This window comes from Canis lupus, chromosome 13, assembly GCF_048164855.1.
Source record: "Canis lupus baileyi chromosome 13, mCanLup2.hap1, whole genome shotgun sequence".
Classification (NCBI taxonomy): domain Eukaryota; kingdom Metazoa; phylum Chordata; class Mammalia; order Carnivora; family Canidae; genus Canis; species Canis lupus.
Window position 1 is genome coordinate 16017367 of NC_132850.1, and position 14286 is coordinate 16031652.

Below are 14286 nucleotides of genomic sequence, written 5' to 3' on the forward strand. Positions count from 1 at the left end.
CTGAGACTGAATTCATCTTTGTATCTCTAAAACCTAACACATTAAATATATATTAAATACATTTGGGCAGCCCGGATGGCTCAGCAGTTTAACGCCACCTTCAGCCCAGGGCCTGATCCTGGTTCCCTGCATGGAGCCTGCTTCTCTCTCTGCCTGTGTGTCTCTGCCCCTCTCTCTCTGTCTCTCATGAATAAATAAATAAAATCTTAAACACATACATACATACATTTGTTTGCAGGGCACCCGGGTGGCTCAGTGAGTTAAGCATCTGCCTTGCACTCAGGTCATGATCCCAGGTTCTGGGATCGAGCCCCGTATCCTCCCTAAGTGAGAAGCCTGCTTCTTCTCCCTCTGCCTCCTGCTCTGCCCTTGTGCTGTCAAATAAATCAATAAAATCTTTTTTAAAAATTGCTGGGGCACCTGAGTGGCTTGGTGGGTTAGGCATCTGCCTTCAACTCAGGTCATGACCCTAGTGTCCTGGGATCAAGCCCCACATTGAGCTATCTGCTCAGCGGGGAGCCTGCTTCTCCCTCTTCACTATCAAATAAATAAAATATTAAAAAAAAAAAAAAAAAAAAAAGGATCCCTGGGTGGTGCAGCGGTTTATTTAGCGCCTGTCTTTGGCCCAGGGCGCGATCCTGGAGACCCGGGATCGAATCCCACGTCAGGCTCCCGGTGCATGCAGCCTGCTTCTCCCTCAGCCTGCGTCTCTGCCTCTCTCTCTCTGTGTGACTATCATAAATAAATAAAAATTTAAAAAAAAAAAAAAAAAAAAACAGAAAACAGGAATCCCTGGGTGGCTCAGCAGTGTAGCGCCTGCCTTCTGCCCAGCGTGTGATCCTGGAATCCTGGGATCGAGTCCCCTGTCGGGCTCCCTGCATGGAGCCTGCTTCTCCCTCTGCCTGTGTCTCTGCATCCCTCTCTCTGTGTGTGTCTCATGAATAAATAAAATCTTTAAAAAATAAAAAATAAAAAAATAAAAATAAAAAGATTTTTATGTGGGATTCGATCCCGGGTCTCCAGGATCGCGCCCTGGGCCAAAGGCAGGCGCCAAACCGCTGCGCCACCCAGGGATCCCAAATAAAAAGATTTGAGAGAGTGTTTGTGCATGCCAGCAGGGGGAGGGGCACAGGAAGAGGAAAAGAGTAGACTCCCCACTGAGTATGGAATCTGATAAGGTGCTGATATCATGAACCAGAGATCATGACCTGAGCTGAAACAGAGTCAGACACTCCTCCACATCACTTGCCATCATGGAAATACAAATCAAAACCACAATACATACCCCTTACACCCATGGGAATAGCTAAAATTAACAAGACAGGATGTTGGCAAGGATGTAGAGAAAACGGAACCCTCTTGTACTGTTGGTGGGAATGCAAGCTGGTGCAGCCACTCTGGAAAAGTGTGGAGGTTCCTCAAGAAGTTAAAAATAGGGACACCTGGGTGGCTCAGCGGTTTAGCGCTACCTTCAGTCCAGGGCGAGATCCTGGAGACCTGGGATTGAGTCCCACACGTCGGGCTCCCTGCATGGAGCCTGCTTCTCCCTCTGCCTGTGTCTCTGCCTCTATGTCCATCACTTACATATATATATATATATATATAATCTTTTTAGAGATAATAACAAGTCATTTTCTTTACCCTCCCCCTTAAACACCTTACCTCTGAATACCACACTGAGAAATGCCATCTTTACTGTTCTCTCAGACTAATTAGGTTTTCATGTAATTTACTCTCAACGTAAGCTTCTTCATGGGTAATGAAAGTATAAAATCAAGGGGCATCTGGGTGGCTCAGATGATTAGGCATTTGCCTTCAACTCAGGTTATGATTCTGCGTCCTGAATTGAACCCCACTTTGTCTGGCTCTCTGCTCAACAGGGGAGTCTGCTTCTCCCTCTCCGTCTGCTTGTGTGCTCCCTCAAATAAATAAAATCTTTTAAAAAAGTATAAAATCAAAATACTGGGATTTAACCCAGACTGTGCCATTTATGAAGGTAGACATTATTTGACCACTCTAATCTTTATTTTTACCTATAAAAGGAAGATAACTACTTCATAGCAAACTCATGTGGATTAAGTAAAAACACTCAAAAAAGCACTTGATACATAGAATTGGCCGGTTTTAGTTTGCACCTTATGGTAGAAGGCACTTAATGATTTTCCTTTCTGGAGGCACACCAGTACTTTCTCTGTTTATGACCTGCCAGGAAGCTGGAGACTAGTTCACTACTAACTTTAGCTATAGAGGGCAGGGGGCCTGGTTCAGCGATTTAGCACCGCCGTCAGCCCAGGTTGTAATCCTTAGTCCAGGATAGAGTCCCACGTTGGGCTCCCTGCATGGCGCCTGCTTCTCCCTCTGCCTGTGTCTCTGCCTCTTGTTCTCCGTGTCTCTCATGAGTAAATAAATAAAATCTTAAAAACACACACAAATCAATGAAGTCTGAAAACGGAACTTGAAACTAAAATTGCATTTTCTAGGAGTTCCCAGGTGATTCTGAGGGTGGTTTGAGAACCAGTGCTCAACATGAAACCCACAGGGAAACGAACCAAAAAGTGGTGGGTAGCACAGGTAGAGATATGTAATTCTCTAGTAATTGTCAATCTAGGGATCACTGGGTGGCGCAGCGGTTTGGCGCCTGCCTTTGGCCCGGGGCGTGATCCTGGAGACCCGGGATCGAATCCCACACGTCGGGCTCCCGGTGCATGGAGCCTGCTTCTCCCTCTGCCTATGTCTCTGCTTCTCTCTCTCTCTCTCTATCATAAATAAATTAAAAAATAATAATAATAATTGTCAATCTATTGACCAATCATAAAACTTCACAGTAACCTTTCTCTTTATAGAGGAGGAGGCTAACTTCTGAAGTGCAGAAGATAAATAAGCAAAAGCCCCTAAAAAACAAGGGACGATTGGGAAGTCAGACCCACCAGAGGGAAAGAGCACTTGCTTCCTCAAATTAACGGAGTGTTCCCTCTCACTCTTCAAGAAATACCTTCCGTTTGACGAGCATTGTGGCGCTTTCAAAGCAACTGTTTCTACCGCATCTTCCTAAGACACTTTGTGCACACATACTACTACCCATTCGCCTAGCAACCAAACACTGCTGGAAGTAATCGGAGCTCCAAGCAACCCTAGGTGAAGATGCTTTGCGTCTCGATAAAACGCCTCCGAAACAGTAAAGTCTCTCGCCAACAGTCCCAAAGCCTAAAGAGTCACTATTCTCTCCACTAAGAACGAGGACAGCTGAGAACTGGAGGTTAGGAGATGCGCGAGGAGACGGTGGAAAACCAGCTTCACCGCGCCACACCGCGGAAGTCGGAGAATCTCCGCGAGCCGCACAGCCCCAAACAATGGAGTTTTCCCGCCTCCTCAGGACCCCGCCCCCTGCTCCAGAGCTGGCGGAGGAAAGCGAACACTCGAGCGTACGGCCCCGCCCCCTGGAGGCCCCGCCCCCTCCCGAGCCCACCGGGCCAGCCTCCCTCCTCGTGGGTTTTTTTTTTTTTTTTTTTTTGGCGCCAAATCTCTGTTAATTATTTTCCTAGGTTGTTTGGGAACGCTATTGGAGGTGCAAGAGGAGTGCAGGGACTGCAGGGGCACAGAGACGGACAGGAGCCCTGTGGCCCCGCCTCCTCGCGGATAGCCCCGGGCCGGGGGAGGAAGGAGAGGGGCAGGCGATGGAGGAGCCGCCGCTGCCCCCGGCAAGATGGCGGCCGCGAAAAGCGGGGCAGGGGGCGCCAGCCGAATAGTGTTACTGCTAATACGCGAGGTTCTCTGCAAAGGTGGGTTTCTACAGTCCAGGCCTCCCCGAACTGCGACGGTTCCTCGGTAGGAGGCAAGTCCTTCCTCTCACCGGTCTCTTCCTCCCGGGGTTCCCGCGTCCACCACCCCCCCTCCCCGTGGACTGGCCAGTGCCTCAAGCGCTCCACAGTCCCGCTTACTTGTCGGCGGAAACCAGCTCCGCAGCGATGGCGGCAGTAGCTGTGGACTCTGCGGCCATCGTTCCCCTGAGGTGGTGGGCCAGCGGGCAGAATACAGTCTGTGAGGAAAACAGAGGGAATTTGGGAAGCCAAAGACCTATTCAGGGACAGAAAATGGCAGATTGGAGACCCCGCGCGGCTGGGCCCCTATATATACCAAAGCCCTTTGCCCCGCCTATCCACTTCCGGATCCTCCCCCTCGAGTTTAAAGGGCCAGGACTCTGCCCCAGTCCAGCCCAAGGACACCCCCCGCCCTCGCCGACTTGCTCTGCGGGGTACCTTCCCTGCCTGGCCCGCCTTCCCCAAAAAAAGCAACTTCCTGCTTCTCTAGCAAGTCGCGTAAGAACTGGAATTTTGGTACTACAACTCCTGACTGGGCGTCGGCCAGCGGCTTCCACAGAAGGGGAAGCTGGTGCTGGTCTGCATGTTTGGAGCAAGTAGCCGAGAGTCTCTTTCCGGCCCTGATACTCAGGGAGGTGATCCGAAACTTTCTGCCCTTCCTCTCAGTCCTAACGGATGGACACGTAAGAGCCGAGCACGGGTACAGCAGCAACGGCTAGAACTGATTTCGGTGAGACTCGTGGCTCTGAGCCTCAGCAACAATTGACGCAAGAAAATGCTACCCTAGGATTGGCTACCGCTGAAACTACCGCGCTTGATTCAAAGTCAGTGCTGCGGCGGGATGCGGCTAGCTCCTCCCCCTGGGCCCGCCCCCTTCGGCTCGCCCAATCCGCTGGCGCCATCCTCGTAGGCCCTACCCACACTCCAAATCTAGCTGGTCTAGTGCTCCCAGCTCTTTTCCTCCACTCAGAGGTACCGTTTGTCGTTTGCACAGTACGTGCCAGAATCCTGTGCTTAGACACTTTAAAGATGTTAGCCGTTTTATTTAATCTCAACAAAGCTACTGGTGAGGTCGAGATTATCAGTCCCATTTGGTAGAAACAGAAACCCAGGTTTAGGGAAGGTGTGACTTGTTCAGAAAGTTGCAAGACAAGTCGGTTTTGGAAAGCAATGTGCTTCATTTCCTGCAACTGGCAGAGTGGAAGATAACTGGCAGGCTGCAATGGTCGCATTTTCTCACACCTGGAGCATCTTCCATTGCCTTCAACTATGGCCTTCCATACAGTGATCAGAACAGGAATTTAAAAAAAAAAAAAAAGAACAGGAATTTTATCTCTGTCCAGATTGGACACAATGGGAAATATTTCTGCAAAGGATTTTTCCTCCAGTCTGTAAAGGGTCAGGCAATTTGAAATCTGGGTAGCATAGAACTGGACCTGAAAATACCAATTCCTGTGGCAAACACGTGGGATCTCCATTATTAGGAGGGGGCCTGAGCCAAGTCATGTAATCTTTTAAGATTATATGTAAGATGAGGACAATATTGGTATCACTCCTTAAGAATATTGAGAGAGGGACGCTTGGGTGGCTCAGCAGTTGAGCGTCTGCCTTTGGCTCAAGGCATGATCCTAGGGTCTGGGATCCAGTCCCACATCGGGCTCCTTGCAGGGAGCCTGATTCTCCCTCTGCCTATGTCTCTGCCTCTCTCTGTGTGTCTTTCATGAATGAATAAAATCATTAAAAAAAATAAGAATATTGAGAGAATTAGAAGTAATGCTTATTTCACAATCAGCACTGTACCTGGCTCATGCTAAGCACTCATTAAATGACTACTATTGTCTGATTACATGATAACTGGAGATTTGGTTTGGAGAAGGGGAGGTCTCTGAAGAGACCTTGCAGCCAGGGCTAGGGTCTGAGAAACACGTCTAGTACTTTGTGTGACCCACTTATCTGTTAGACTAATATTCACAGAGCAACTATGATGTGCAAGGCTTTGTACTAGGTCCTAAGGACAAAAGATAAGGTTTCTTTTTTTTTTTTTAAGATTTTATTTATTTATTCATAGAGACAGAGAGAGAGAGGCAGAGACACAAGCAGAGGGAGAAGCAGGCATCATACAGAGAGCCTGACGTGGGACTCGATCCAGGGTCTCCAGGATCACGCCCTGGGTGGCAGGCGGAGCTAAACCGCTGTGCCACCGGGGCTGCCCAAAGATAAGGTTTCTGACTTTGAGGAACTTGGCTGTATGAAAAATAGATTTTAGGGCACTTGGGTGGTTCAGTCAGTTGAGCATCTGCCTTCTGTTGGGGTCATGGCCCCAGTCCTGGGATCAAGTCCTGAGTAGGTCTCCCTGCTCAGAGGGGAGTTTGCTTCTCCCTCTGCCCCTCCCCCTTGCTCATGATCTCTCTCTTATGCTCTCTCTCTTTCTCGAATAAACATGTTTTTTTTTTTTTAAGATTTTATTTATTTATTCATGAGAGACACAAAGAGAGAGAGAGAGAGGCAGAGACACAGGCAGAGGGAGAAGCAGGCTCCATGCAGGGAGCCGGATGTGGGACTCCAGGATCTCGCCCCGGGCCAAAGGCAGGCGCCAAACCGCTGAGCCACCCAGAGATCCCCTAAATAATATGTTTTTTAAAAAATAGATTTTAGGGGGTATCCCTGGGTGGCTCAGCGGTTTCGCGCCTGCCTTTGGCCCAGGGCGCGATCCTGGAGTCCCGGGGTCGAGTCCCGCGTCGGGCTCCTGGCATGGAGCCTGCTTCTCCCTCTGCCTGTGTCTCTGCCTCTCTCTCTCTCTCTATGTCTATCATAAATAAATAAAAATAAATCTTTAAAAAAATAGATTTTAGGGATGCCTGAGTGGCTCAGTGGTTGAGTATCTCCCTTTGGCTCAGGGCGTTATTCCAGAGTCTGGGGATCAAGTCCCACATCAGGCTCCATGCAGGGAACCCGATGTGGGACTCCATCCTGGAACTCCAGGATCATGCCCAGGTCCAAAGGCAGACTCTAAACCGCTGAGCCACCCAAGGATCAAAAAAAAAAAAAAAAAAAAAAGATTTAAAAATAGATTTTAAGGGGCGCCTGGGTGGCTCAGTTGGATTAGCATTTGATTCTTGATTTGGGAACAGGTCATTATTTCAGGGTCCTCAGATAGATCCTGACTGGGGCTCTGCCACTGCAGAGCCTGCTTGGGACTCTCCCTGCTTTTCCTCTGCTCCTCCCCCTCCTCAAATAAATAAAAATCTTAAAAAAAAAAAATTCTCTCTCCCTCGGCCTCCGCTCTTTCCCCTCCTCCTCTCTAATGAGAAAAAAAGATGTTTTGAGCTCCTTACCATTCCGTGCAAGGCTCTACATGATCTGGCTCCAATCCACCTCTCCAAATTCATCTCCTACTGTTCTCCTTCCTTTACCATCCTAATACTATGTTAATCTTTCTGTTCCTCAAAACACCCAAGCCCTTTTTCATATCCAGGAGCCTTTGCACTTGCTACCTGACTGCCTAGAAAGCTCTTCTCCCAATGACTAGCTCTTATTCATCCTTTAGGCCTCATCTTAAATATTACTTCCCCAACGAGGCCTTCCTAGGCCACTCAATCAAAATTAGCTTCCTTTTGTTTATTTCTTCCATTGTGCTCATCAAAATCTGAAGTTATTTACTTGGGTGTTTTGTTGTTGTTGTTTACTCTCACCCAGCTTTTAAGTATAGGCTCCATGTGACCTTTTCAGTTTTGTTCTCGGCTAAATCCCCAATGCATATAATAGTAGCTGACTTGGGACACCTGGGTGGCTCAGCTGTTGAGCCTCTGCCTTCCGCTCAGGGCATGATCCTGGAGTTCCGGGATCAAGTCCCACATCGGGCTTCCTGCGTGGGGCCTGCTTCTGCCTCTGCCTGTGTCTCTGTCTGTCTCTCTGTGTCTCTCATGAATAAATAAATAAAATCCTAAAAAAAAATAGTAGCTGACTCATATTAGGTATCCAAAATGAACTTGTTAGATGAATGAATGAATGAATGAATGAAGCAATCATAGTATAATCATAAATAAAACTGGAAGAAATTTCACTCAGAAACTCAGAATATATCTGCTTAAGGGTGTCTGAGTCGTTCAGTCAGTTAAGTGTCTGCCTTAGGCTCAGGTCGTGATCTGTGTCCTGGGATTGAACCCTGCATCTGGCTCAGTAGGGAGTCTACTTCTCTCTCTGCACCTCTCCCCTCTTCATATTCTCTCACACTCGCTCTCTCTCAAATCTTTAAAAAGAAAAGAAAAGAAAAGGAAAGGAAAGGAAAGGAAAGGAAAGGAAAGGAAAGGAAAGGAAAGGAAAGGAAAGGAAAGGAAAGAAAGAAGGAAGGAAGGAAGGAAGGAAGGAAGGAAGGAAGGAAGGAAGAAAAGAAAGAAAGAAGAAAGAAAGAAAGAAAGAAAGAAAGAAAGAAAGAGAAAGAAAGAAAGAAAGAAAGAAAGAAAGAAAGAAAGAAAGAAAGAAAGAATCTACTTAAAATAAGAACCAAATTTCATAGTAATGAAGGTAATGGGACTTTGAAGGGAGCAGGAATCTTATATTTAACAAGATTTAAGGAAGACTTCTAGTTAAAGATGGTGGGTTGAACACACATTTACATCCATCCAGTCCCTTTTGAAGCCTGTCTACATAACAATAAACGAAATTCTTTTATTTGTTTTTTGTTTTGTTGTTGCTGTTAAGGTAAAAAAGATTAAATATAATGGGCCAGGAAGCCACATCATTAAAATTTTAAAAGCTGGAAAAGTGACGGACAGGTAGTAATTGACCTAGCTAAGAAAGGAGAATCCCAATGGGGGAAAGCCAAGAGGCAACCAGATTGACAAGAGAAACCGTGAAGGTTTGCAGCAGTTACCTTTAGGAATAGAGGATGGAGATAAGGATGTAAAAAGGTTAGGCTGGATCCCTGGGTGGCGCAGCGGTTTGGCGCCTGCCTTTGGCCCAGGGCGCGATCCTGGAGACCCAGGATCAAATCCCACGTCAGGCTCCCGGTGCATGGAGCCTGCTTCTCCCTCTGCCTGTGTCTCTGCCTCTCTCTCTGTGTGTGTGACTATCATAAATAAATAAAAATTTAAAAAAAATAAAAAAATAAAAAGGTTAGGCTGAAAAATTTTAAGCAGCAGTTAGACTGGGACGCCTGGGTGGCTCAGCAGTTGAGCATCTGCCTTTGGCTCAGGGCGTGATCCTGGAGACCTGGGATCAAGTCCCACATTGGGTTCCCTGCATGGAGCCTGCTTCTCCTTCTGCCTGTGTCTCTGCCTCTCTCTCTCTCTCTGTTTCTCACAAATAAATAAAATCTTAAAAAAAAAAAAAAGCAAAATAAATAAATAGAAGTCAAAAATTGTAGTTGAGGGGCGCCTGGGTGGCTCAGTTGGTTAAGCGTTGCCTTTGGCTCCTGTCATGATCTCAGGGTCCTGGGATCATGCCCCGAGGTGGGCTTCCCATTAAGTGGGGAGCCTGCTTCTCCCTCTGCCGATGTCTCTGCCTCTGTGTCTCTCATGAATAAATAAAATCTTAAAAAAAAAAAAAACTATACTCAAAACAACAAATACACATTATATTCAAATATTACAGATCATTTATAAAAATGGACCATATATTAATTAGGCTACAAAAAAAGTCTTAATAAATTCTAATGAATCATCATCATTATTATTATTATTATTATTATTATACAGACTATCTTCTCTAAATAAAGCTTCTCTAAGCTTTATTGCATTGCAAATTGACATTTATACAATTGACCCTTGAACAACAACATGGGTTTGAATTGTGTGAATCCACTTACATGTGGATTTTTTTCTAAGATTTTATTCACTTATTCACGAAAGACAGAGAGAGAGAGAGAGAGAGAGAGAGAGGCATAAATATATGCAGTGGGAGAAGCAGGCTCCCTGTGGGGAGCCCCTTGCGGGACTCAATCCCAGGACTCCAGGATCAGGCCTTGAGCCAAAGGCAGATGCTCAATCACTGAGCCACCCAGGCGTCCCTGGAATACTAAAGTTTCACTGCAAAAAAAGAAACCCTGGGGCAGCCTGGGTGGCTCAGCGGTTTAGCACCGCCTTTGGCCCAGGGCGTGACCCCGGAGTCCTGGGATCAACTCCTACATTGGGCTCCCCGTATGGAGCCTGCTTCTCTCTCTGCCTGTCTCTATGCTTCTCTCTCTCTCTCTCTCTCTCTCTCGAATAAAGTCTTTAAAAAATAAAATAAATAAAAATAAATTGTAAAGTCAGTTAAAAAGGGATATCCCTGAGGTGCCTGAGTGGCTCAGTCAATTAAGTTACCAACTCTTGGTTTGGGCTTGGATGGTGATCTCAAGATTATGAGATTGAACCCTACATTGGGCTCCAACTGAGCATTGAATCTGCTTGGGACGCTCTCTCTCTCTCTCTCCTTCTGCTCCTTCCCACCATGTGCACTCTCTTTCTCTCAAAGAAATATATAATTCTCTTTAAAAGGGATATCCCAAGAGGGGTGGGGGTGACTGGGTGACAGGCACTGAGGTGGGCACTTGACGGAATGAGCACTGGGTGTTATTCTATATATTGGCAAATTGAACACAAATAAAAAATAAATTTATAAAAAAATAAATAAAAAATAAAAGGGATATCCCTAAAATTATTATTATTATTATTTTTTTTTATGATAGTCACACAGAGAGAGAGGCAGAGACACAGGCAGAGGGAGAGGGAGAAGCAGGCTCCATGCACCGGGAGCCCGACGTGGGACTCGATCCCCGGTCTCCAGGATCGCGCCCTGGGCCAAAGGCAGGCGCTAAACCACTGCGCCACCCAGGGATCCCAACAAATAATATCTTAAAACAAAAATAAGATAGAGTAAAACCTTGAGAGGCCAAAGGCCCAAGTGTTAGAGAAACAAAACAAGTATTTATATCCGAATGGGCATATTGATAGTTCCAGATGTATATACAGGTATTGGAAGTGTGGATGATCCACTGAGAGAAATGTAGAGAAAAAAAGCAATAGAACTTCTCATGAACATTCTAGAAGTTAACATCTCAACCAAGAAAGGGATTTTCAGTGTTTTAGTACTTTGAACAAATGTCAGGGCTCCTTCATAGATATGCTCCTAAACAAATACTGTGATCTTTCTTTTTTTTTTAAGTTTTTATTTATTCATGAGAGATGAGAAAGAGAAAGAGAGAGAGAGAGAGAGGGAGAGAGAGGGAGAGAGGCAGAGACACAGGCAGAGGGAGAAGCAGGCTCCAAGCAGGGAGCCCAATGTGGGACTTGATCCAAGGTCTCCAGGATCATACCCTGGGCCGAAGGTGGTGCTAAATCACTGAGCCACCCAGGCTGCCCTGTGATTTCTTTCAAATGCAAGTTATCCGTCCCTTTTTATTCAGTCCCTTTTTTAAGTATCCTTTTTTAAGTTTGCCAATCTGACTACAGGGTTCACAGTCTTCTCCTACACAATGCCGCAAAGTCTCATTTTTCCTACTTGAGTATGAGACATACCCTCCTCTCTTGCAGACCCAAGGCAATTTCTGAGAGGTCTTAGGTTGTACTTATGTATAAAAAATCTTGATATAAGAAAGCATAATGTAGGGCAGCCCTGGTGGCTAGCGGTTTAGCACCACCTTCAGCCCAAGGTGTGATTCTGAGGTCCTGTAATCAAATCCCACATCCGGCTCCCTCTGGAGCATGGAGCCTCCTTTCCCTCTGCCTGTGTCTCTGCCTTTCTCTCTCTCTCTCATGAATAAATAAACAAAATCTTTAAGTGGCTCAGTGATTGAGCTTCTGCCTTTGGCTCAGGGTGTGATCCCTGAGTCCTGGAAGTGGGTCCCACATTGGTCTCCCTGCATAGAGCCTGCTCTTCTCCTCCCTCTGCCTATGTCTCTGCCTCTCTTTCTCTGTGTCTCTCATGAATAAAATCTTTAAAAATAATAATAATAAAGGAGAGTGTCCTCATCTTTGCTTTTCTTTTTTGGTTAACTCTCAGATCTTCACTTTTCAGTGGCTTTGGGTATGGTGTATGAAGTTCCCCAACACCATTTTCATGGTTTCAAATAATACATCTTTTACAAAATTTGCAACTTCACTTTGCAGTGAATGCATGCTGTGTTATCCAGTGACTAGACAAAGATGTCAAGAGAGCAATGCTAAAGTTAAGCAGCGTGAGATGTTTGAGTGAGGAATAATTTTTAGGCAGTCAATTTATTAGGGAATAATTTATTTACTTATTTGTGAATAATTTAATGTTATGATAACTTCTGCTTCCTGATATCGGCTGAATCGTGTCCTCTCCAAATTTATATACTAAGTCCTAACTCCCAATACCTCAGAATGTAGCTGTATTTGGAGACAGGCACTACAACATGGTGCTGGAGAATGTGAAACTGATGTGGAGTGAGGTCCCCAAGAGTGGCTAAGGCAAAAAATCTTAAGTCAATCAACAAGGACTGTTACATCTCCAAGATGCTTCTGTGTGAGGACTTGGCCATCGTGGTCCTATGGAACCTACTCATCACCAGCAAGTAGGGGCCTCCTCCCTGCTGTCAGAATCCCCTCCCTCATCTTACGAAGACCTGCCCTTTATAACTGGAATAATAAAATCCTGTTTTTTCTAGTGCCAAAAGAAGGAGAAAGAGGAGGAAGAGAATAAGAAGAAATTTGGATGTAGATACAACAAAGAGAAAAGAAAATCTAGAGGCACAGGTTGATAGCCACCTATAAGCCAAGGAGAAAGGCCTGGAACAAATCCTCCCCTCATGACATTCAGAAGGAAGTGATCCTGCTGATACCTTGATCTTGGACTTGTAGCTTTCCAGAGAAATCAATCTCTTTTCTTTAAGTCACCTATTCTGTGGTACCATTAGAGTAGGCCTAGCAAATTAATATGCCTCATACTCAAACTACTTCATAACTGTAGAAACTTAGATCATCAAAGTCTGTCAAGGAGCTATGGAATTGTATAGCAAGCCACCTGAGGAGGGTGAGGTCAGGAAAGATGTCTCAGAAGTGACAGCTAAACTGAACATTTAAGTAACTTTTAACTGTATAATGGGCTAAGGTGTGGGTTGTTTCAGGTTCAAAGGACGAGAGAAAAGACTAACTTCCATCATGCTTCCCTTTATCTACTTTTTATCTGTTTGATCCATTCTCTCCACTACACCAGTGTTGTGCTGCTAAGACACAAATAAAACCAAATTAATTCTGCTCCAAACTCTTCCTTAGCTTTTTTTTTCTCCAGATATTATTTATTTGAGAGAGTAAGCACAAGTAGGCAGAGTGGCAGGCAGAGGAAGGGGGGGAAGCAGGCCGCTACCAAGCAGAGAGCCCAATGCAGAGCTCAATCCCAGGACCCTGGGACCATGAACTGAGCCAAAGGCAGATGCCCCACCAACTGAGCCACCCAGGGGCTTCTCTTCCTCGGCCTCCTGCTGCATACAGGATAAAAGTAAAATCCAACTCAGTTTCCTAGGCTATCACCAGGCCCTACCTAATTTTAGCATTCTTCCATGCCATTCCATCCGCACTCTTTCAGGTGTTTTTGTTGTTGTTGTTGTTGTTTTTTAATTTACTCATGAGAGACATAGAGAGAGAGAGGCAGACACAGGTGGAGGGAGAAGCAGGCTCCACACAGGCGTCCTATGTGGGACTCGATCCTGGGACTCCAGGAGCACACCCTGGGCCTAAACACTAGGCAGGCACTAAACCACTGAGCCACCCAGGGATCCCCTCACTTTTAGGTTCTATCATGGAAGACTTTTTTGTTTATTTTTATGGAAGACTTCTTTAGGTTTTTCCAATAACTTCTAGTTTCAAGGCTTTTCCCCCCTAAGCTATCCAATTTGCAGGGAAGACTATTCCCACTCTCACCTTTTTAAACTAATTAATCCCTATTCCTCCTTCATACCTCAGCTGATTAAATCAGTAGGCTCCTCACTCTGCACTTTTCATAGCACTTCTTCTAAGTGCAATTAAACTAATTATGCAATTAAAGTCTGTCTCCTCCTTCAAACCATAGGGACCTATGTGTCTTGGTCTCCTGGGTATGGTATTGTGCCTAACTCATAGAAGTACTCAATAAATATTTGTTGAATGAAGAGCAATGGTTCCACTGGAAAACTAAAATTAGTTTTGTGTGACCTAAGTTTAGTTTTTTAAAAACTCTCCTAAAGCCTCAGTAGCCTTTGGTGGGACTATAAAATACATAAGATAGAACCTTAAGATGGTGCAGAGTGACCAGTTTTCAGACTCACTCACTCACTTCTTCACGGAGCCTATGCACACTGACTGTAGCATCTGAGACAAAGCCCCTATCCCTATCTTTCCTGATTTTGTAAGCTGGGATTCCTGAACTTCTAAATATACAGGTATTTTTGGCTCTTCATAGACCTAAACCTAGGCACTGAACAAGGTGGTGGTGGTCGTGGTTGGGAATCCAAGACCCAGGCCCAGCAGTGCCAGGAAACCACACAACTCTC

The 14286-nt window shown here is 45.6% G+C and overlaps 1 protein-coding gene across 4 annotated transcripts in view; it reads right to left on the bottom strand.

Moving 5' to 3' along the window:
* Nucleotides 1-4536, bottom strand: part of NASP (nuclear autoantigenic sperm protein) — a 40215-nt gene extending 35679 nt beyond the window's left edge. Inside the window, exons 1-2 of one of the 4 annotated variants that reach the window (XM_072772383.1) lie at nucleotides 4257-4536; nucleotides 3939-4036 (exon numbers count right to left, since the gene is read on the bottom strand). In XM_072772383.1, coding sequence (XP_072628484.1) covers nucleotides 3939-3997 — 59 coding nt within the window. In that variant the 5' untranslated portion in view covers nucleotides 3998-4036; nucleotides 4257-4536. Of the gene's footprint in view, nucleotides 1-3938; nucleotides 4148-4256 lie in introns of those variants that run through there. The other 3 variants (XM_072772385.1, XM_072772384.1, XM_072772386.1) reach the window with 3 other exon arrangements.
* Nucleotides 4537-14286: the final 9750 nt, after the last annotated feature.